Below are 23,109 nucleotides of genomic sequence, written 5' to 3' on the forward strand. Positions count from 1 at the left end.
CGTGCTGCTTGATCTAATGAGCTAAAGATCGGCCTTTGTCTCTGAGAGTGTGTGGAAGATCACATCTGTTAGAGTTGTCTGACTGACCTGCATGTCCCTTCCATGTTTTCAGATCTAAAGAAAAAGACTTTCGTGGATGCCTTTTCCCTAAACAGCACTTTCTGAAACACTCCTTCTTGTCCAGTTTTCATGGTGAGAAGTCAGTGGAAGATCAGTGAGAGACTGGCCTCAGAAGGAAAGGAAGGGATTGTATGCTCCACCGGGCTCCGTGTGCTTTCACAGCATTCCTGGTGCCAAGGCCTGTGTGACTTATAGAATCCCCCCTTTCCCGGTATCCCAAAAAGACAGACTTGGATGAAGTTGTCTGCAGGCATACCCATGAAAGTGCAAACATGCTTCAGAGATTCTGTGGCTAAGAACTGTTGCTTTTCCAGCTATATGTCCTTGTAAGACGGTGATATAAAGTCTTGTCTTAGGTGTACTGAGCTTTCCCCAGCCGTGACCAACCTTCAGATGTTATTAATGGATCTTGCTCATAGGAAGTAACTGCTGACGTTTTGTTAGTGTTTAAACTGTTTGTTTGTGAAGAATGTAGGGCATGGGATGGTCGTTTTGTTAGGAAATTCTGGTTGGGGGACTTGAACATTTCCCATTCCTTGAAATGAGTGTGATGTGCAGAGACGTTTATGTGTGTGGATCTGTGCTGTGATCCTTATTCTCCATAAGGAGAAGCTGTGTGGGAAACCTGTCTTTTGAATGTGTCTGTTGACCAAGTTGTCCCTGGTGGGTGATATTTGGCACATTGAAGCTTTCTGTCTGCACAGAGACAAGGCGAATAGAAGAGTTTGCTGTGATATAGTTTGAGCCGTCTAAAAGGTTGGTATAAACATTCAATTTTCACTCTTTTTGTTCCCATATTTATGGTCGTGTGCACTTTTCTTGTTTTCCAAATAAATTATTTGGAGAACCATGCCTGTGGTCTTTGGTGTAAAGTCCCATGTGATCCCCCTGCGTACCTGTTGCAAGGTAGATGGTGCTTCTTGTGTACCTACTACAATTGACAGAGTGTGAAGTGTTAAGCCGTGATTCTTAACCGTGATTCCATGATTCTGTGGCTTTCCTATTCCTTCCTGGTTTCTTATGTTCCACAAGTAGGCCTTGGCTTGGCTGATAGTTCTTTGAATGTAGAGATCTATAAGCCCTGGGAGGTGTTCTCACGATTTTCCCTATGATGGTGTTCAGCTGCCAGCAGAAAGACTTTGAACCACTTATATTTTCCTAGAATGTCAGAAAATTATGTGATCTTTTGCTTGTGGCTGATGTACAGCCAAACGTTGGGTACGGCCTGTAGTATAAGTAGAAGTTGTTAATTGAGAGCAAAGAAGGTGAGGGACTAGCTTGGAACCATGAAACGAGGTGGGTCCATGTGTTTTTGGATGAGCAGTGGTTTGGTTTCATGCCTGGTGCCAAGGCCTGTGCCATTTATGTTATGAGCCTGATTTCTGTGTTTTGAAAAGGCAACGGTAGTCATCTGACAATAAGGTGTTAGAATGTGTGTACCTAGAACAATGATGTCTGAGTAGAATGGCTTGTGATTCTTGTGTGAATCCTCCTTTATCCATCTCTGTGTCCCTGGAACATTATGATACACGCTTTCTTCACCATTGTAATTACACTTCCTTTCAGGCCTTTGTTTCCTGGAAGGTCATGGTTCATATTCCCTGCTTCTGGAGAAAAGGCATTTTGCATTAGAAGATGTAAGTGTTGTTTTGCAGCAAAAACTCGTTTCAATCACCCAAACCAGGATTTTTGGTGTGCAGAAAATGAAGAAAAAGCTAAAAAGCAGTCTCTCATATTTTCTCATAGTATGGGAACCAGGCCCATTTGAAAGCGGCCCATTCAGAGAATTTTATTTGTAGGGAAGTCCAGGCCACAGGTTGTGGAAAAACAACACACGAGAGCTGATGATGAATTAATAAAATGAAATTAGATGTGTACCACGCAATTTGTTTTGCTTCTACTCAAGAAATAAGTCTTGCCTTGCTTTTTGTTTTGAGCGTGACCTCAGGGTACCTGATCTCTTGTGGAATGTCCCATCCGTTCCTGTTGTCCAAGCGCAGGTGGAGTGCAAAGTGTTATAGACAGTATCTCAAGGCCCAGCTGGAAACTGCCAATGGGTGGTGTCTTCAAAGGCCTGTACTTGGACCAATACCTTCAGTATCTTTATCAGAGACACAGCTAATTGGATTGAGAGTACCCTCTATGGGTTTGCAGCTGACACCAAGCTGAGGAGTGCCATTGATTCAGTAGAAGGATGGGATGTCACCCCAGGGACCTTGGCAGCCTGGAGGAGTGGACTCATGTCAGCCTCATTAAGTTCAGCAAGATCAAGTACAAAATCATGCACCCGGGTCTGGGCAAGCCCCTTTTGATACAAACAGATTGAGAGCTGCCCTGTGGAGAAGGACATGGGGTCCTGGTGGGTGACAAATGGGATATGAACTGGCAGTGAGTCCTTGCAGGCCAGGAAGTCAATCATATTCTGTGCTGCATAACAAATAGTGTGGGCAGCAGGACAAGAGAGGAGATTTTCTGTGTTCACAGTGCTTTTGTGAGGCCTGTTAGAGGATGTTCAGAGAAGGACGACAAAAAATGTCAAAGGGATGGAACATCTTTGCTGTGTAGATGGGCAGAGAGAAGTGCCTTTCACCCTCAGCCTGAGGTGAAAAGGTGCTGTGAAGAACTGATTGCAATGTTTACTGTATCAAATGTGTGAAAGAAATATGGGGAGTGACTTCCGATAGGGCTCATCTTGATAGGATAAGGTCAGTGGTTTGAAACGGAGAGAAGGTAGGGTTAGCCTGGTCATAAAGAAAACATGCTTTTTGATGAGCGTGCTGAGACATAGGAACACCTTGTCCAGAGAAGATATTGATGTACCGTGTTTGAAAGGGTTCAGGTTCTGGATGGATGGGGCTGTGAGAAAGCTGACTAGTGAGGTGTGGGGTCCATGACAAGATAGAAATGACATTTCCTTCAATGTGTTTCTGAATATTATTGACTATTCCAACACAACTATTACTTTCAGGGTATTTTTCCCAATTAATATAACAATTCAAAATATACTCGAATGCTAAAGCGCTTTTAAAGTCTTCCCCAGCTGTACTGTATTTTCTTCTTTGAATAATTGCACCTTCAATTTATTAAGAGTAGCAGACTTTCTTACTCTGCCACCAATATTTATTTCTGACTGTTCACTGCGACAAAAGGAAATGACCAAAAAGTACGGAAACTACCTTCTCAAATTTAATCGCCTTTGGAGTCGCATAAAGAAGGAGCTTCTGCTGTTGGTGTCGGCAGCAGCGGAGAGAGGCCGGTGCCGGTGTCGGCCCGAGCCCCGCCCAGAGCCGGGCCCCGTTGAGCGCGGCCGTGCGGCGGCTGCAGCGGCGTCGCGGCGCCTCCGGGTGCCGCTGTTGGCCGCCGCCGAGCGGCGCTGGAGCCGCGGCCGCCGCAGCGTCCTGCCCCCGCAGGCTGCTCGCTCGCCCGGCGCCGGCCGCAGCGGCAGCGGCAGCGGCGGTGCCTTTCAGGCAGCTTTCTGTCAGGCGAGAGCGGCCGCGAGGGAGGCAGGGCAGCGGCGGCGGCGGTGCGGGGAGCGCGGCGAGCGCTGCGGGCCGGAGAATGGCGGAGAGGCGGCGGCAGAGGCGCGGGCCGGGCGGCGGGCGAGCGCTGCCGGCCGCGCTGCTGCTGTGCCTGTGGTGCCGGGCGGCGGCCGAGCGGGTCCGCTACGCCATCCCCGAGGAGCTGGCCGCAGGCTCGCTCGTGGGGCCGCTGGCGCGGGACCTGGGGCTCAGCGCGGACGAGCTGCCGGCGCGCAAGCTGCAGGTGGCGTCTGCCGGCAAGAAGCAGCCGAAATATTTCAGCGTGAATGAGGAGAACGGGAACCTGTACGTGAACGAGAGGCTGGACCGGGAGGAGATGTGCGGCGACTCGGCGAGCTGCTCCGTCAGCTTCGAGGCGCTGGTGCACAACCCGCTCAATGTTTTCCGTGTCGAGGTGGCGATCGAGGACGTGAATGACAACTCCCCGGTGTTCAGCAAGGCTGCTCTGGACCTGGAGATCGGAGAATTTATCCCTCCTGGAGCTCGTTTTCCCCTGGAGACCGCACGAGACGCGGACGTTGGGAGTAACTCGCTGCTGACTTATCAGCTCACCAGCAACCCGTCTTTGACATTGGCTGTTACAGAGAACCCCGACGGAAGCAAGCAGCCGGAATTGGTGCTGGAGAGAGCGCTGGACCGGGAGAAGCAGAGCTCCTTTGAGCTCGTGCTGACGGCAGTGGATGGCGGGGACCCCGTGAGGTCTGGGACTGTCCAGGTTCGCATCAATGTGACAGACGCCAATGACAACCCGCCCGTGTTCAGCAAAAAGATGTACGAGGCGCGAGTGGCGGAGAATCTGCCGGTGGGGTCTCTGGTTCTAAAGGTGCGGGCCACGGATGCAGACGCGGGCACCAACGGGCGGGTTTCTTACTCCTTGGGCAACGTCCCTGACAGTATCAGCGCACTGTTTGCCGTCGAAAGGGAGAGTGGCGAGGTCATGACTGTGGGTCCCCTCGATTTCGAGGAGAGGAATAAATACAGCTTCAGCCTAGAGGCGAGGGACGGCGGGGGTTTGGTATCACACTGCAAAGTGCAAATAGACGTCACGGACGAGAATGACAACGCGCCTGAGATCACCATTCTGTCACTGTCGAGTCCTGTGCCTGAGGACGCACCTGCAGGCACTGTGGTGGCTGTCCTGAACGTAAATGACCTAGACTCCGGCGAGAACGGTCAGGTGTCGTGCGAGCTGTCGGGAGAGGCGCCGCTGTCGATCGTGGCGTCGGCGGGCGGCTCGTACAAGGTGGTGACGGCGAGCGCGCTGGACCGCGAGCAGGCGGCCGAGCACCGCGTGACGGTGGTGGCCCGGGACCGGGGCAGGCCGGCGCTGCGGAGCAGCGCGGAGCTGGTGCTGGAGGTGTCGGACGTGAACGACAACGCGCCGGTGTTCGAGGAGGCGGCGTACAGCGCGTACGTGGCGGAGAACAACGCGGCGGGCGCGCTGGTGCTGCGCGTGCAGGCGCGGGACGCGGACGCGGGCGCCAACGGGCGCGTGAGCTACTGGCTGGCGGGCGGCAGCGCGGGCGCGGCGGGCGCGGCGCCGCCGGTGTCGGTGGAGGCGCGGAGCGGCGCGCTGTACGCGCAGCGCTCCTTCGACTACGAGCGCTGCCGCGAGTTCGCGGTGGCCGTGCGGGCGCAGGACGGCGGCGCGCCGGCGCGCAGCTCCACGGCCACGGTGCGCGTCTTCGTGCTGGACCGCAACGACAACGCGCCGCGGGTGCTCTGGCCGGCGCCGGCGGCGGCGGCGGCGGGCGAAGCGGCGGGAGCGGCGGCGAGTCCTTTCGAGGTGGTTCCGCGCTCGGCCGAGGCCGGCTACCTGGTGGCCAAGGTGGTGGCGGTGGACGCGGACGCGGGGCGCAACGCGTGGCTGTCGTACGAGCTGGTGCAGGCGTCGGAGCCGGCGCTGTTCCGCGTGGGGCTGCACAGCGGCGAGGTGCGCACGGCGCGGGCCGTGTCCGAGCGGGACGCGGCCAAGCAGCGCCTGGTGGCCGTGGTGAAGGACCACGGGCAGCCGGCGCTGTCGGCCACGGCCACGCTGCACGTGGTGCTGGCCGAGAGCTTGCAGGAGGCGCTGCCGGAGCTGAGCGAGCGGGCGGCGGGCGCCGAGGCGCCGGCGGCCGAGCTGCACTTCTACCTGGTGCTGGCGCTGGCGCTGCTGTCGGCGCTCTTCCTGCTGAGCGTGGCGCTGGCCGTGCTGGCGCGCCTGCGGCGGGCCGGGCCGCCCGCCGTGCTGCGCTGCCTGGGCGCGCAGCGCTTCTCGGTGGCCGGCGCCGCCTTCCCGGCCGACTTCTGCGAGGGCACCTTGCCCTACTCCTACAACCTGTGCGTGGCGGCGCCGGCCCGCGCCCTGCCCGAGGCCGCTTGGCCGCCGCCGCCCGTGCCCGTGCTGTCGGCGGAGGAGCTGCTGAGCGGCGATTCCTGCCAGAAACCGAGCCCCAACAGCGGCGCCGAGACCGGGGAGCCGCCCGCCGACCCCGATGCACCGCAGGTCTGTAAAGCCTCTCGCTCGCGCTATTCGCATTGAGCATTTCCAAACTTTCATCCTCCTTTCCCTCTGTTTGCCTGAGATGTGTCTCTCTGCAGTGCCCGCGGGCTCCCACCCTCCTTCGGTGGTTACAGTTTCTGGAACAGTTTAGGGACTTTGACTACCTCTGCCATTTATACTTCCGGCTGTGAATGCGGTAAATCAATTTTCTTGGAGATTTTCCCTTCGATTCCTGTTTCTTAAGATTGATCTAGCTGACCTCTTTGTCAGCTGGGTGAATAATACTGTTTCGGTATGGGACAGGCACAAAGAAACACTTCCTGTGACATCCTGAACCACAAAGTTGCATATGATTCCTAGCCCTTTTCTCTTTATCCTCCCATGTGTTGCAGGTATGTTGATGTAGAAATGGTGGCCTTGCGGAGGGTGACTCTTATTTTCGAGGAATTATTTACCTGATGACAGGGCGTTAGCACCGCTGTTTCACTAATTAAAGTTGTAGATTGTTCTTCCCTATTGAATATTTCCACCTTCGGCTGTGTGTCCTTCCGGATTTTGCAAAGGCTGCTACAGAAATGGCAGCAGTAGTGGGATGGATAAATTGCATCCCAGCACGGTTTGTCCCGATCTTTGTAAAGTTCTTTTCTTGCCCTGTAGAATGTGACTGTCAATTCCTTTTACAGAGCACTGCTGTTTCATGGTAGACTTCTCGTAAAGGAAATCACGTTTGCAGTAGGATTTTTTTTTTTCACTGAAATGTACGTGCTTTCACCACGAAGTCTTGTTCCTTCACCTTCATGGTGATGTAGGGGAGTGTTTGTCAGGTTTCAGGGTTTGGTTTCTGTAGAGCTGGGAGCCTAAGTGGGACAGGTTACTTATTCCAGGATTCCAGGCATCGTTTCTCCCTGAAGGTATTTTTCTTCAGGTTTTGTGTTTATTTGTTTTGTTGGTTTTTTGGTATTTTTTCCCCCAATCCTCGGTGGTAGTTTCTTGTATTGAAGGCAGCAGTGAAGGTGCAGAGTGGGATATCAAAAGAAAAAAAAGTAAAATTCACAGGTGTAGTCTCAGTGAGGAGATTCTTGCCGTTCTACTTCTGCTGAGTGAAATATTGGAAATGTTTTGAAACTCCTCTTTGTTTCATCACACATTCAGGTTCAACTGAGTATATTTGTCTACAAATATTTTCATATTTTTTAGGATTTGCTTTACTCCTTAAAATTATTAACTTCCTGGTTGTTCTTTCCGGAAGCAATGTACATGGAGCTGGTTTATAGCTGGGCAAAACCCCGTCGGTTAATGCTCTTGAGATGCTGGGCTTCCAAAGGAGGTGCGTGGGGATCCGTGAGTAGGAATTTACAGCTTGTTCCTCTGCCGTGTGCCTTCCCATCTTTTGAGGCATTGAGCAAATGCTTACACTGCAGGACGGATTTCTTTTGTTCAGACATTATTTCGCTGCAGCTAAGCCACAGAATTGGATCTTCAAAAGCAAAACTCTGGCGCTTCAGAGCCTGATTTGTATTTGTATGTCCCTTGTCCCAAAGAGACATTCGCTTTTTGGTGGCTTTTGTTTTTATTTTGGAATGGATGGCCAAGTTCCTGGGCATGGTTGGTGCCTGCTGTCCACGAAAGAACTGTGTGATGGGGTAATGTGTGTAATCACGAGCTGTGCTGTTCCAGGCTACAATGAACAATCTGAAAGTGATGGCTGGAGAAGGTAAAACAATACAGGCTGATCCAGAGCATCCGACGAAGTGCAGGTGCAGGCTCACAAAGTCCGTAAAGGGAGGTCAGTCCCTTGGACAATTCACTTTGAGCGGGGATCGTCATCACTGCATCTGGTATGGTGGGGATTGGCAGACGAACGTCACTGATGTCATTCCAGTGAGTGTCGTTTTGGTTTATACAAAGGCAGAGACAAAATAAATCAAGCAAGGTGACTTATTAAAGAAAATATGGGTCCTGATGTAGTATCGATACCCAGCTGTGAGGGACAAAAGCTCTGTAACAGTTTAATGTTAGGAAGTGTATGTTTATACACGGGCAGCGGGCAGCGTGCGGGATAGCTCCCGAATACACAGCGGAATTTACAGGTGATCACAGAGTGCTTTTATTGACAAAAGCATTGAATACCCCAAACACAAATGCATATTCATTACCCTGGTACATCCCATTCCCCGTTTCGTATGGTAATTAGCTCAAAAGCTATTAAGCAAGCATAGTTTGTTCTTTGAAATGGGTCGGTGGTCCTTTTCATGGGGAGGGGTCCCCAAAATGAGGAAGTAAGGAAGTCTTCCTCGTTCTGACCTTTTCGATGCAAATGAGATAAAAGAACCCTTGGTAGGACTCCTATTTCCCGTCTTCGTGACAGTTCAATGGGTTTCTGGGCAGAGAAGGCCTACACTTGTCTTATGTTCCTAAAAGGTATTTATCAGCTTCTGCATTCTTCATTATAAACGCAGCTAACCAAACATAAATTTGACAAGTAATCAGTTATTCTAATACGGAAGATCGCGATGAGCTAAAAGGTCAAAGTCGAGATCTGCTGGAGACAAGCACAAGGCTGAAGGGGACCGCAGGACTCGGGGACGGCGGTGTGACCCCCGAGAGCCTCCCGTGTGCGAGGCAGCGCTGGGCAGCGCTGGGTGCCTGCAGTGCCGGGAGGAGGCTGCGGGCGCCGCTGCTGACCGAGAGGAGCGAGAGGAGATGGGAGCGCTGCCGGCAGCCCCGCCCGCTGCGGAGCTCGCTCGGTCGCTCTCGCGGTCTGTCTCTGCGGCGGACGGCCTGCGATCATCCCCGCCGGGAGGAACTGTGCAGCGGAGAGATAGAGTGGCCGGCAGCAGCGGCTGTGAGAGGCGAGCCGGAGAGTGAGCGGGAATTGGAGCAGGATCGACATTAGCGCGGCGGAGATGTGCGCGGCGGGGAGGCGCTGGGGCCGGCGGCAGCGAGCTGTGCTCTGGGCCGTCCTGCTGGCGGCGTGGGAGGCGGCGTGGGGGCAGCTGCGCTACTCGGTGCCCGAGGAGATGCCCAAGGGCTCCTTCGTGGGCGACGTGGCCAACGACCTGGGGCTGCAGCTCCTGGAGCTCGGCGATCGTGGAGTGCGCTTCCTGAACAAAGGTAGGACGCAGTATTTCACTCTGCACGGGAAGACGGGACATTTAGTGACAGCGGAGAGGATCGACAGAGAGCAGCTGTGCCGGCTGGTGGAGAAATGCGTGCTGCGCTGTGAACTGATAGTGGAGGGACAGATGCAGGTTTACGGAGTCGAAGTGGAAATCACGGACATTAACGACAACGCGCCCAGCTTTCGACAGGCAGATAAAGACCTGAGACTGAGCGAGACTGCAGCCCCGGGGTCGCGGTTTCCCCTGCCAGACGCTCACGACCCGGACTCGGGCCGGAATTCCCTGCAGAGCTACGAGCTGAGCGGTGACGAGCACTTCTCGCTGGCCGTGCAGGCGGGCCCCGGCGGCGATCAGCGTCCCGAGCTGGTGCTGGCCAAGGCGCTGGACCGGGAGGAGGCGGCGTTTCACGAGCTGGTGCTGAGGGCGAGCGACGGCGGCGATCCGGCACGGACGGGCACGGCTCGGATCCGTGTGACGGTGGTGGACGCGAACGACAACGCGCCCGTGTTCAGCCAGGCGGAGTACACGGTGCGTGTGCCCGAGGACGTGCCCGTGGGCTCTGTCCTCGTCACCGTCACGGCCACCGATGCCGACGAGGGGCTGAATGGTCACGTGAAATACAGCTTCCATAGAATTTCAGACCGAGCCTCAGAACTTTTTTATCTCGACTCTGAGACAGGAGAAATAACTGTTAAAGATGACTTGGATTTCGAGGAAATCTCCTCCCACGAACTGGAGGTGCAGGCACATGACGGAGGAGAGCTCTTTGACACAACCAAAGTCGCGATCTCTGTGACAGATGTCAATGACAATGCACCCGAACTGAAAGTATCATCGGCAGTGAGTGAGATCTCCGAGGATGCTCCGCCGGGGACAGTTGTGGCCCTGATACACGTGCAGGATGGTGACTCGGGGGTCAACGGCGCCGTGCGCTGCTCACTCGAAAGGGACGTCCCGTTCCGGCTGGAGAAGTCCTTTGACGATTACTACCGCGTGGTGACAGCGAGAGAGCTGGACCGAGAGCAGGTGTCGGAGTACAAGGTGACGGTGCGGGCGGCGGACGGCGGGTCGCCGGCGCTGCAGAGCAGCGCGGTGCTGGCGCTGCGGGTGCTGGACGTGAACGACAACGCGCCGGTGTTCGCGGAGGAGCGCTACAGCGCGCGGCTGGCGGAGAACAACGCGGCGGGCGCGCTGGTGCTGAGGGTGCTTGCGACGGACGCGGACGCGGGGCAGAACGCGCGCGTGCGGTACCGGCTGCGGGAGGGGCGGGTGCGGGGCGCGCCGCTGTCGTCGTACGTGTCGGTGCAGGCGGAGACGGGCGCGCTGTACGCGCTGCGCTCCCTGGACTACGAGCAGGTGCGCGAGCTGCAGCTGTGGGTGGTTGCGGAGGACGGCGGCGCGCCGGCGCTGAGCGGCAACGCGTCGGTGCGGCTGCTGATCGCGGACGAGAACGACAACGCGCCGCGGGTGCTGTACCCGCCGGCGGGCGCGGGCTCGGGCGGCGCGTGGTCGGGCGTGGAGCTGGCGCCGCGCGGGTCGGAGGCCGGCGCGCTGGTGGCCAAGGTGGTGGCGGTGGACGCGGACGCGGGGCAGAACGCGTGGCTGTCGTACGAGCTGGCCAAGGCCACGGAGCCGGGGCTGTTCCGCGTGGGGCTGCACAGCGGCGAGGTGCGCACGGCGCGCTCGCCGCTGGCCCGCGACGCGGCGCGCCACAGCCTGGTGGTGGTGGTGAAGGACCACGGGCGGCCGGCGCTGTCGGCCACGGCCACGCTCAGCGTGCTGCTGGCCGACAGCGTGGCCGAGCTGCTGGCCGAGCTGGGCGGCGCGGCCGAGGCGGCGGCGCCGGGCGAGCCGGCCGGCGGCCTGACGCGCTGGCTCGTGCTGGCCGTGGCCGCCGTCTCCTGCCTCTTCCTCGCCTTCCTGCTGCTGCTGCTGGCGCTGCGCCTGCGGCGCTGGCGCCGCCGCCAGCTGCTGCCGCCCGCCGCCGCCGCCGCCTTGCGCGGCGTGCCCGTCTCGCACTTCGTGGGCATCGACGGCGTGCGCGCCTTCCTGCACTCCTACTCGCACGACGTGTCGCTCACGGCCGACTCGCGCAAGAGCCACCTGCGCTTCTCCCGCGACAGCTGCTGCGACACCCTCCCGGCGCGGCCGCTGCCCGACGAGCCCAAGCCGCTGCTCGGCGACGAGGATTCTGCTGCCGCCCGCCCCTCGGACCCCTCCGCTCCCTCGGTGAGTTCCTCTGGCCACGTTTTCTCCCAGGCCAATTCCCCCGATGCTTCCCTGCCCTTCCCCCGCTCTGTTCCCTGCCTTGTGGAAGGAGCTTTGCTGCCAAGGAAGGTCACCTTTCGTTTCCCGACGCGCTGTGTTCTCGTGCAGATTCTTGCTGGGGGGAGATGGACGTGGGCTCGGTGCACAGTCTCATCTGGGTGGAAGCTGTGGCAGAAGGGAGGCTGCTCCTTGATAGACATTTTTAGACCATGGCTTAATTTTTTTATCAAGTGCCAGATTGTTTGTCATTGTGTTTCCAGACTGTGCCATTAGTTCTCCTTCTAACTTCTTCTGAATGGATGAATTAAGTTCCTAAGTTATTAGGGAATGGATGTTAAGTTATTGGTAGGATCGGTTTCTTTCCTAAAGCCCGTGAGTTTGCTTGGGTGAGGCCGTCTGAGTACTGTAACTCCACTTTTCTTCTTTCATTCTGCTCTCAGGATTTACGTTTCTCCATGATAATGCACGTTGGCCAGGAAATGTCTTGGCATTCGTCTATTCTGTCATCTTTGAGCCGCATGTAGAGCAATGGTCCAGGCAGCAGCTGGCCATTGACAATGTCTGTCTGCCTGTCAGGGAGAGCAAAGAGGAACCTGAATGTTCTTCTTCAGATGGGTTTCCTGATGCGTGGTGCTTCCTGTGACAGGCTGTTCTTGAGCACAGGTGGACACTTCACATTAAGGGTTGAGAGTTCTCTTCTCCATCTTGGGTGTGTGCTGTAACAGGATGAGGGGGTCTTGGAGCAGATTCTTTGATACCTGGGCTTGTATCAGAGCTCTGTATCGGTCGTGCAGTCGAGAACACTTTATTTCTGATAAGCAGAGAAGTCTCTTAGTGTCCATCCATGTTCTGATCTTTTTTCCCTGTAAGTTTCTCCATCCAGATTTTCTCCACCACGCTTTCTGCTGGTGCTCCCCTGCCCTTTCCCTGCCGTGTTCCCTGGCTTGCCTGGGGGATTTGGTTTAAAAGCAAGGTGGAGTTTCCTCTGGTGACATTCTGAAGGCTGGTGCCCGTGGGTGTCATTGTGTAAGCACAGGGTCGCTCCTCAGCGTTCCAGTTAGTGAGGAAGGAAGGAGGGAGAAGGCTGCTGCTGGCAGAGGCTGTTTGTGAGGTCAGAAGTTTGGGTATTTATCAGGTTCCTGCTGTTCTTCCCCTGTGTCAGCAGTGCTGTGTAGAATCCGTGTTCCTGTCAGTATCTGATCTTCTGAAGGGGTGTGTCACGTTTGTAAGAAGTACAACTTTTTAGCAGGCTCTTGTGTCTTCCCAACAGCAGATGTGCTTGAATAGGCTGAATGTGTCCTGAACAAAATGCTGGTGGCTTTGCCTGGAACTTCTCTGCACCTTGCTCTCAGCCTTTATCGTTCTCCATGATCCACAGTGGAGGACAGGAGAGAAAGATTTTGTGTCATCCATGCTTTGATCTTTGTCCACAACAGAGGATTGGGCCGAGCAACAAGTGTTCCTTGATGATGTCTGTCTGTCTGTCATGGAGATGAAGGATGCTCTTGAAGTTGTGACTCTTTGAAAAGCCTGTGTGGGGCTGCGTGTGGAGGAGGAAATGCAGGAGGAAATGGCAGAACTGATTTGGGTCGTGTGCTTTTCTTGTTTTTTAAAGTAGAGGTGTGTCAAATGGAGCTGGATGAGCCTTGGCTATGAAATATTTAGCATGGCAAGAGAATTGCGTGGGTGGGAAGGGAGAGATTCAAGGTGCAGTGGGAGATATAAGGCGGGCATAATTCCCCCTGTGCAGATATTCTCTGACTCAGGCTGTCTCTGAAGGCTGCTGGGCTCTTTCCTTTTGGGCCTATGAGGTGTCTTCACAGAACTTCAATGATGAGGCAAATGCAACTTCCATAGCACAGAGAAGTGAAGATAGCTCTGTGAAATGAGTGGTGTTCAGAAGCGTGCTCTGGGGAGCTGGGCCTCCCCTGTCAGGTGTTTTTAAGGTGTATGGGTGGAAGAACCGCATGGATGATGTGAAGGGTTGGAAATCTGAGTCCTGTGAGCTGTGTGTGGATGTCTGCTGAAAGACTCAAGGGAATGATTTCCTCCATGCCCTGTCCAGTTCCTATCTCTAGTGTGAGGCAATGTGAGGTTTTTCTTCTCATAGTAATTGTCTAGAGGATATGTATTCCAGCTGCATGGAGAACCCTGGGATGTTCTAACTAAGTATTTGCACACCATCATAATTGTGTCACTAAAAGCTTCATGTTGTACTTATGAAAGATGCCGTATGGGAAGATCAAGGTATGTTTGTGGTGCCTATAAACAAAGTTATTAATCATCTACTCTGAGTTATATGACCCAGAAGAGTGTTGTGAGCTCCTCAGTTCTGCAGGTGATGACTTTCTGTGTCACTGTTCTGATGATGTGAAGAAGGTTCCTTCATGTGTGTAGGTGAAAAGAGAGAGACTTCCATCGAGGTGTTTCTTTAAAATGTCTCTGTCAGAAATGCTTTTCTTGTCCCATGGCTGGGGTGAGAACTCAAATATTATCCGTGGTAAGGAGATACTGTGTGAGCAGCTTTCCATCTGGTGGAGTCTCTAAATTCGGAAGATCTGTGATAACCCCATGGGCTGTGAAGGGCCCGGGGGCAGTGTTGGGGGTGTGGTGTGTGAGGAGGCACTGCTGGAGACATGGCATGTGTTTTGTTGGTGCCCAGGGCTATTGCTGGCCTTATGAACACGAGTCAGGAGGAGTCTGATGGTTTGATGTTGTGTGCTTTGGGCTCAAATGGCCTACTTTGGGTTGGGTACTCTTTGGAATCCAGAGTGGTGGGCACACATGCTGTGAGGAGTCCATGTGCTGAAGAACGGTGATGTTGCCTTGGAGCTGACCCTTGGCTGCCTGGGTCTTTGACAGAGCTGGTAACCATTTATTGCCCATACGACATTTTCCACTTGTTGAAATAATTGGGAGGAACAGAATAATCTTAGTTGTGATGCTTGGGATCTGAGAAGCTGTACACACAGCTTTTCTTCTACCGACGTTCGTTGACAAACTTTGCTTTCCTGTTGTGTTTGGCCAGAGAGAAGAAGTCTGTCTATCCTGAGACAGGGCCGCTGCTGGAGTTCACTGTGATAGAGTCCAAAATGAATGAATGGATTGTGTCGAGTTCTATTTGTCCTAGTAGTGAGATGAGGCCCACAGCTGAGGTTCCAAGCTCTTTCTTTATCTTTCTCTGCAGGGAAATGACTGTCTGGGGTGAGCTCCTGTGTGAGGCCTCCTGTGCATCTGTTACAATCGAGTGTCCTGTGCTGTGTATATACTACAGCTGACACGATCTGAGATGTGAGGCCGTGATTGACACTCTCCTGGTGTTTTCCCATTCTTGGCTGGGTTGATTAAGTTTGTTTGGATGATTTGGTTGGGTTGGGTCCTTTGTTTGTTTGCTTGTTTTCTTGTCAAGGAGTAAAGTTGATGCTGATTGTGCCTGGCAATCCTGCAAACTCCAAACCATAGAATGATCCAGTAGGGAGGGTGTCTCTCATCCCTACCTTGAAGCTGTTCATGTAATCATAGAATCACGGAAACACAGAATCATAGAATGGTTTGTGTTGAAAAGGACCTTAGAGAAGATGTTGTTCCAACTCTTCTGACGTGGGCAGGGACATCTTCCACCAGACCAGGTTGCTCGTAGCACCTCCCAGCCTGACCTTGAATATTTCATTAAAGACATACAACTTCATAAATATATGTTTCCCCAAGGTGTTGTTTTCTCTGTGGCCAAGACACAACCAAAATGTTGGTATATGCTGATGGTGAACCTGAAGGCTGTGAATGCAGAGTGAGGAGGGTGAGAGCTCAGTTCTGTGCCAGGAAAAGCGGTGAATCTGTGTGGGTTTGGCTGAGAAATGGTTTGATTTGCTGCTTGGGGCCAAAGCCAGAGCCATTTCTGTTCTGTTCTGATCCTGGTTTCTCTCTCATCAAGGACAATGACCTCAACAGTAACTGTTCCTGTAGAACCATAATTCTTGTCTAGAACAGCTAATTAATCCTGTGTGAAACCTCCATCATCCATCTGTATTTCTGTGCAGGATTGCAATGTAGAATTTCTTCAGAGCTGTAATTGCACTTTCACTCAGGCCTTTGTTTCCAGGTTGGGTTGCAGCTCATTTTCACAATTCTCATCAGTACTTTTAAATTTGGAATTGTGCCAGTTGTTTTCCAGCAAATCCGTACTTCAGCCACCTAGGAAAGAATTGTGTGTGTGTGGGAAAGAGGAAGAATGGGAAGCAGAAGCAGTAAGAGAATCTGTTATCATTTGTCAGAAGATGTAACTTGAGAAAGAGGCGGATGAGAAGCTGTTTAAAGTGCTGGTTTCATAACTGTGCAAGGTGAGCAGGCCATGCAGTAGAAAAGTTGCTGAGGCCAGGACTAATTCTTCAAATGAAGGCCCCTGTCCTGCTGTCCAGTGTCAGTCTTTAGGGCCACACTTGCAGCTTGAGACCTGAGTGACTTCTCGGTGCTCTCAGGGATGAATTTGAAGGCCAAGGCCTAGAACCAAGGTCTAGAACCAAGGCCTTCACTGTGAGCATCTCTGAGAGCTTGTTGTCTTCTAATGTTTCCCTGCCTTATCTGATTCATGGTTTGGGGTTTTCTGCAGGCTTTTCTTTTTCATTTTGTTTTTCCTGGATTTACTCTGTATGTGGGTACACCTACAGTTATCAACAACCTATCTTTTTTAGGAATGTATGGTGTGTTCATGTCTCTTGCTCTTGTTCCAGTGGGAGTGGAAGGCAGGAGATGTGAGAGTGACTTTGTGTTCTGTTCCTGCTGCGAGAAATAGATGGAAATATGACTTTAGCAGAGGCTGCATGTGTGTGGTGGAGAAGAGCAGGTGATAAAGACAGGGAGGAGATTCCCTCTAAGCCAATGGTTTGATGAGCCACTCTCACTTGGATGAGTGCTGATCTTTTAGGATGGTTGTTTATCAACTGTGTGCTTTAGAATCCTTCAGTTCCTTACCATGATGGTGGTGAGCAGACAAATGTACCTCCCTTCTGGGTGTGGCTGCAGGGAACTATCATCTCATGATCAAGTGGACCAGAGAGGAGATGGCCACAAGCAAAACCTCCCAGCTGCATGGCGCAGAAGAAGAAGAAGAGGAGAGGGGAGCTGTGTGTGTGAGGCTGGAGAAGAAGTCGGTCATTCCCTTGCTTGTCATATGTCACAGATAACACAGGCCCGTGCCTGATGGAGTGCAGTGTGATTGGAGTTGCTTCTGTGGAGCAAGTGAGCCCTACAAAATGTTATTGCATCTGTTCATTTCTCTGTGTTCCTGACTCTTGCACTGCTTGTTGTCATGAGCTCAGCCTGAGCGTGTCTGATCTTGTGTGGAAGGTCTCCTCTGTCCCGATTGCCCGAGTGCAGGTGCAGTTCCCACACGCACCTGGGATGGTTCCAGCTGTAAAGAGGAAGGGTTTCATAAGCACAGCTGTGCTCCCCCAGGAACACTTTGTCTGTCGTGTAATAATGCAGAAACATCTCTGCTGCGGTCGTCAAAGTGCAGAGCAGCCACCCAGCCCAGCCAAGGTTTCCATGAACAGATCAGGGGCCAGGGGGAGAACCTGTGCAGTGTCCCCCACATCATCACCTGGAGGAAGATGCTGGGCAATCATCTGGAGGCTGTTAAATGGCAGAGGAACAGGCTGCACAGCCATCTCCAAGGAGTTATTGGCAGTGGCTCCATGTCCAGCTGGAAAGCAGTAACTTGTGTTGTCCCTCAGGGGTCCTTACTGGGACCAGGACTGTTTAGTACCTCCATGGACAATGGGATCGAGTGCACCCTGAGAACATTTGCAGCTGCCACCAGTGTGAGTTGATTCCCCAGAGGGCAGAGATGCCACCGAGGGCTGGGCTGGAGAAGTGGCCCCGTGCAACCATCACGGAGGTGAACAGGGCAAAGTGCAAGGTCCTGCACCCGGGGTAGGGCAATCCCCAGTGTGAACAGAGAGCAGGGGACAGGGAAGCGCTTAGCAGAGAAGTACTTTGGGTTCTGGGTGGGTGACAAGATGGGCCATGAGCCGCCCATGGGCACCTGCTGCTCCGATTGTGTCCTGCACTGCACAACAAGTTTTGTGCCCGGCAGGTCGAGGGAGATCCTTCCCCACCTCTAAACGCTTTTTGTGAGACCATAGACTGCATGCAGATCCTGGGCCAGTATCCCAAATGGACATGCTGGAGTCCCCAGAGGGATCATGGAATTGATCTGAGGGTTGGAACATCTCTGCTGTGCAGAAGGACTGAAGGAGTTTAGGTCTTCAAGCATGGAGAAATGATACCTCTGTGATGCCTTTTCAAATTATCTCGCTGTATGTATTTTTAAAATAAGTTGATAGGAAATATGGACAGATCCGCTTTTACAAGTGCTGGTGGTCATCGGACAGCAGAGAAGTGTTTTTAACTAAAAGAAGCGAGGTTTTGATTCGGAGAAAGCTTTGCAGTGTGTGTTGTGAGAAATTGGAACATGTTACCCAGAGCGGTTTTGGATAAACCTCCAAGGTTCAAGTCTAGCAGAAAGTGTTCAAGCTTATGGCAGGTGGTGTGGATTAAATGACCTTTAAAGAAAATTTCAAGTGTGCAACTGAACACATTGTTTAGCTCTTTGAAGGACTCAGCGTTGATTTGCACTTCCCACTGTCAGGCGCTCAGCTATGGAGATGCAGATGAAACAACTTTAATGAGTCAAATCAAAAGAGTAAACGTTTTTCTGCTATCTTGGCATGGGGGTTGCTGACATTGCTGTGGGCTGATTTATAGCTCCGATTAATTCATCCCAGTTAATGAAAGGCAATTCAAGAGATGTGATAAAGTTCGAAAAAACTCTTGCAATCGTCCCTAAATTATCGTTTATTGCAGCAGTAGATATGCCGTGATTTTATTAAAAAGAGCTAAATTCCATTTTTACTGCCCTTCCATGAATGTCTGCTTCCGAGTGTTCACTGTGACTGGAAAGAATGCGCTAAAAGCGGCGGAGAGCACATCTGAGAGAGGAGCGCCGTGGAATCGAATTAAGCCGGTGCCGGTGCTGTTGGTGTCGGCAGCGGCGGAGAGAGGCCGGTGCCGGTGTCGGCCCGAGCCCCGCCCAGAGCCGGGCCCCGTTGAGCGCGGCCGTGCGGCGGCTGCAGCGGCGTCGCGGCGCCTCCGGGTGCCGCTGTTGGCCGCCGCCGAGCGGCGCTGGAGCCGCGGCCGCCGCAGCGTCCTGCCCCCGCAGGCTGCTCGCTCGCCCGGCGCCGGCCGCAGCGGCAGCGGCAGCGGCGGTGCCTTTCAGGCAGCTTTCTGTCAGGCGAGAGCGGCCGCGAGGGAGGCAGGGCAGCGGCGGCGGCGGTGCGGGAGCGCGGCGAGCGCTGCGGGCCGGAGAATGGCGGAGAGGCGGCGGCAGAGGCGCGGGCCGGGCGGCGGGCGAGCGCTGCCGGCCGCGCTGCTGCTGTGCCTGTGGTGCCGGGCGGCGGCCGAGCGGGTCCGCTACGCCATCCCCGAGGAGCTGGCCGCAGGCTCGCTCGTGGGGCCGCTGGCGCGGGACCTGGGGCTCAGCGCGGACGAGCTGCCGGCGCGCAAGCTGCAGGTGGCGTCTGCCGGCAAGAAGCAGCCGAAATACTTCAGCGTGAATGAGGAGAACGGGAACCTGTACGTGAACGAGAGGCTAGACCGGGAGGAGATGTGCGGCGGCTCGGCGACCTGCTCCGTCAGCTTCGAGGCGCTGGTGCACAACCCGCTCAATGTTTTCCGTGTCGAGGTGGCGATCGAGGACGCAAATGACAACTCCCCGACCTTCAGCAAAGCTGCTCTGGAACTGGAGATTGGGGAATGGGCGCTTCCTGGTGCTCGTTTTCCGCTGGAGACTGCACGAGACGCGGACGTAGGGAGCAATTCGCTGCTGACTTACCAGCTCACCAGCAACCCGTTCTTCTCACTATTCATGATGGAAAAGGCGGGTGGAAAAAAGCATCCGGAATTAGTGCTGGAGACAGCTTTGGACCGAGAGAAGCAGAGCTCCTTTGAGTTGGTGCTGACAGCGGTGGACGGCGGGGATCCAGCGAGGTCCGGAACTGTCCAGGTTCGCATCAATGTGACAGACGCCAATGACAACCCGCCCGTGTTCAGCAAAAGCCTCTACGACGCGCGAGTGGCGGAGAATCTGCCGGTGGGGTCGGTGGTGCTGCAGGTGCGGGCCACGGATGCGGATGCAGGCTCGAACGGGCGAGTGTCCTACTCCTTCGGCAACGTCCCGGATACTGTCAAGGCGTTGTTCGCTGTCGAAAGTGACAGCGGGGAGGTCAGGACGGTGGGTCCCCTCGATTTCGAGGAGAGGAATAAATACAGCTTCAGCCTGGAGGCGAGAGACGGCGGCGGGCTCACCGATCACTGCGAAGTGCAGATCGACATCATGGACGAGAATGACAACGCACCCGAGATCACAATTCTGTCACTGTCGAGTCCAGTGCCCGAGGATGCCCCGACTGGCACCGTGGTGGCCGTGCTGAACGTGAACGACCCAGACTCGGGCGAGAACGGTCAGGTGTCGTGCGAGCTGTCGGGAGAGGCGCCGCTGTCGATCGTGGCGTCGGCGGGCGGCTCGTACAAGGTGGTGACGGCGAGCGCGCTGGACCGCGAGCAGGCGGCCGAGCACCGCGTGACGGTGGTGGCCCGGGACCGGGGCAGGCCGGCGCTGCGGAGCAGCGCGGAGCTGGTGCTGGAGGTGTCGGACGTGAACGACAACGCGCCGGTGTTCGAGGAGGCGGCGTACAGCGCGTACGTGGCGGAGAACAACGCGGCGGGCGCGCTGGTGCTGCGCGTGCAGGCGCGGGACGCGGACGCGGGCGCCAACGGGCGCGTGAGCTACTGGCTGGCGGGCGGCAGCGCGGGCGCGGCGGGCGCGGCGCCGCCGGTGTCGGTGGAGGCGCGGAGCGGCGCGCTGTACGCGCAGCGCTCCTTCGACTACGAGCGCTGCCGCGAGTTCGCGGTGGCCGTGCGGGCGCAGGACGGCGGCGCGCCGGCGCGCAGCTCCACGGCCACGGTGCGCGTCTTCGTGCTGGACCGCAACGACAACGCGCCGCGGGTGCTCTGGCCGGCGCCGGCGGCGGGCGAGGCGGCGGGAGCGGCGGCGAGTCCTTTCGAGGTGGTTCCGCGCTCGGCCGAGGCCGGCTACCTGGTGGCCAAGGTGGTGGCGGTGGACGCGGACGCGGGGCGCAACGCGTGGCTGTCGTACGAGCTGGTGCAGGCGTCGGAGCCGGCGCTGTTCCGCGTGGGGCTGCACAGCGGCGAGGTGCGCACGGCGCGGGCCGTGTCCGAGCGGGACGCGGCCAAGCAGCGCCTGGTGGCCGTGGTGAAGGACCACGGGCAGCCGGCGCTGTCGGCCACGGCCACGCTGCACGTGGTGCTGGCCGAGAGCTTGCAGGAGGCGCTGCCGGAGCTGAGCGAGCGGGCGGCGGGCGCCGAGGCGCCGGCGGCCGAGCTGCACTTCTACCTGGTGCTGGCGCTGGCGCTGCTGTCGGCGCTCTTCCTGCTGAGCGTGGCGCTGGCCGTGCTGGCGCGCCTGCGCCGGGCCGGGCCGCCCGCCGTGCTGCGCTGCCTGGGCGCGCAGCGCTTCTCGGTGGCCGGCGCCGCCTTCCCGGCCGACTTCTGCGAGGGCACCTTGCCCTACTCCTACAACCTGTGCGTGGCGGCGCCGGCCCGCGCCCTGCCCGAGGCCGCTTGGCCGCCGCCGCCCGTGCCCGTGCTGTCGGCGGAGGAGCTGCTGAGCGGCGATTCCTGCCAGAAACCGAGCCCCAACAGCGGCGCCGAGACCGGGGAGCCGCCCGCCGACCCCGATGCACCGCAGGTCTGTAAAGCCTCTCGCTCGCGCTATTCGCATTGAGCATTTCCAAACCTTCATCCTCCTTTCCCTCTGTTTGCCTGAGATGTGTCTCTCTGCAGTGCCCGCGGGCTCCCACCCTCCTTCGGTGGTTACAGTTTCTGGAACAGTTTAGGGACTTTGACTACCTCTGCCATTTATATTTGCGGCTGTGAATGCGGTAAATCAATTTTCTTGGAGATTTTCCCTTCGATTCCAGTTTCCTAAGATTGATCTAGCTGACCTCTTTGTCAGCTGGGTGAATAATACTGTTTCGGTATGGGACAGGCAAAGAAACACTTCCTGTGACATCCTGAACCACGAAGTTGCGTATGATTCCTAGCCCTTTTCTCTTTATCCTCCCATGTGTTGCAGGTATGTTGCTGCAGCAATGGTAGCTTTGCGTAGGGTGACTCTTATTTTCGAGGAATTATTTACCTGATGACAGGGCGTTAGCACCGCTGTTTCACAAATTAAAGTTGTAGATTGTTCTTCCCTATTGAATATTTCCACCTTCGGCTGTGTGTCCTTCCGGATTTTGCAAAGGCAACTACAGAAATGGCAGCAGTAGTGGGATGGATAAATTGCATCCAGGCACGGTTTGTCCCGATCTTTGTAAAGTTCTTTTCTTGCCCTGTAGAATGTGACTGTCAATTCCTTTTATAGAGCACTGCTGTTTCATGGCAGACTTCTCGTAAAGGAAATCACGTTTGCAGTAGGATTTTCTTTTTTCACTGAAATGTACGTGTTTTCATCACGAAGTCTTGTTCTTTCACCTTCCTGGTGATGTAGTGTCAGCGTGAAACACAAAGAAATCACACGTAGACAAGAGATTTCTGCAGAGGTTCTTCTGATCCAGCTTCCAGCTGAAAGGGCGGAGAGAAGGGACCCCTTTGTTTATTCTTTTACTTTTATACATTTGTGGGTCTAGCAGAAGATTGGCTTTTTGGGGTTTCCACCCCTCAGCCTCAGTGGCCAGACGAATTGTCAGTTACAATTGTTTTCAGGTTAGAAATATGCAAACAAAGGACAGAGAATGAAAAACAAAGGATTTGTTTATAGTACTTCTGTGGGAAAGGTAGAAAAACTGCTCTAATATTCTACAGTAACTAAAATATCTGACTCCATTTATGAAAATCAAAAGGCTAATAAAGAAACTCAGAAAAAACAGGGTAACAATGTAGGGGAGTGTTTGTCATGTTTCGGGGTTCGGTTTCTGTAGAGCTGGGAGCCTAAGCAGGACAGGTTACTTTTTCCAGGATTCCAGGCATCGTTTCTCCCTGCAGGTATTTTTCTTCAGGTTTTGTGTTTATTTGTTTTGTTGGCTTTTTGTATTTTTTTCTCCATCCTCGGTGGTAGTTTCTTGTATTGAAGGCAACAGTGAAGGTGCCGAGTGGGATATCAAAAGAAAAAATAATAAAATTCACAAGTGTAGTCTCAGTGAGGAGATTCTTGGCGTTCTACTTCTGCTGAGTGAAATATTGGAAATGTTTTGAAATTCCTCTTTGTTTCATCACACATTCAGGTTCTACTGAGAATATTTGTCTATAAATATTTTCTGAATTTCCTAAAAATGGAAAGATTCTTTCCGGAAGCAATGTACATGGAGCTGGTTTATAGCTGGGCAAAACCCCGTCGGTTAATGCTCTTGAGATGCTGGGCTTCCAAAGGAGGTGCGTGGGGATCCGTGAATAGGAATTTACAGCTTGTTCCTCTGCCGTGTGCCTTCCCATCTTTTGA

At 54.5% G+C, this 23,109-nt stretch overlaps 4 protein-coding genes across 4 annotated transcripts in view; all 4 read left to right on the forward strand.

Moving 5' to 3' along the window:
- LOC120759063 (protocadherin gamma-C3-like) overlaps positions 1-23,109 on the forward strand; it is a 122,374-nt gene that overhangs the window by 18,661 nt on the left and 80,604 nt on the right. The gene's annotated exons all lie outside the window — the stretch shown is intronic.
- LOC131378655 (protocadherin gamma-B5-like) lies at positions 3,679-6,183 on the forward strand. Its single transcript, XM_058422516.1, has one exon. It carries the CDS (start codon positions 3,679-3,681, stop codon positions 6,181-6,183), a length of 2,505 nt encoding a protein of 834 aa, XP_058278499.1.
- LOC120759064 (protocadherin gamma-A10-like) lies at positions 8,710-16,624 on the forward strand. The gene is made up of 2 exons (XM_040077945.2): positions 8,710-11,495; positions 16,554-16,624. The coding sequence occupies exons 1-2, from the start codon at positions 9,051-9,053 to the stop codon at positions 16,569-16,571; spliced, it is 2,463 nt and encodes an 820-aa protein (XP_039933879.1). The 5' UTR covers positions 8,710-9,050; the 3' UTR covers positions 16,572-16,624.
- LOC120759156 (protocadherin gamma-B5-like) lies at positions 18,454-21,393 on the forward strand. The gene has a single exon (XM_040078150.1). It carries the CDS (start codon positions 18,454-18,456, stop codon positions 21,391-21,393), a length of 2,940 nt encoding a protein of 979 aa, XP_039934084.1.

This window comes from Hirundo rustica, chromosome 14 (genome assembly GCF_015227805.2).
Source record: "Hirundo rustica isolate bHirRus1 chromosome 14, bHirRus1.pri.v3, whole genome shotgun sequence".
Classification (NCBI taxonomy): domain Eukaryota; kingdom Metazoa; phylum Chordata; class Aves; order Passeriformes; family Hirundinidae; genus Hirundo; species Hirundo rustica.

What these genes read in the sequence shown, in the direction of transcription:
- LOC131378655 (XM_058422516.1), top strand. Translation starts at nt 3,679, where the DNA reads ATGGCGGAGAGGCGGCGGCAGAGGCGCGGGCCGGGCGGCGGGCGAGCG.
- LOC120759064 (XM_040077945.2), top strand. Translation starts at nt 9,051, where the DNA reads ATGTGCGCGGCGGGGAGGCGCTGGGGCCGGCGGCAGCGAGCTGTGCTC.
- LOC120759156 (XM_040078150.1), top strand. Translation starts at nt 18,454, where the DNA reads ATGAATGTCTGCTTCCGAGTGTTCACTGTGACTGGAAAGAATGCGCTA.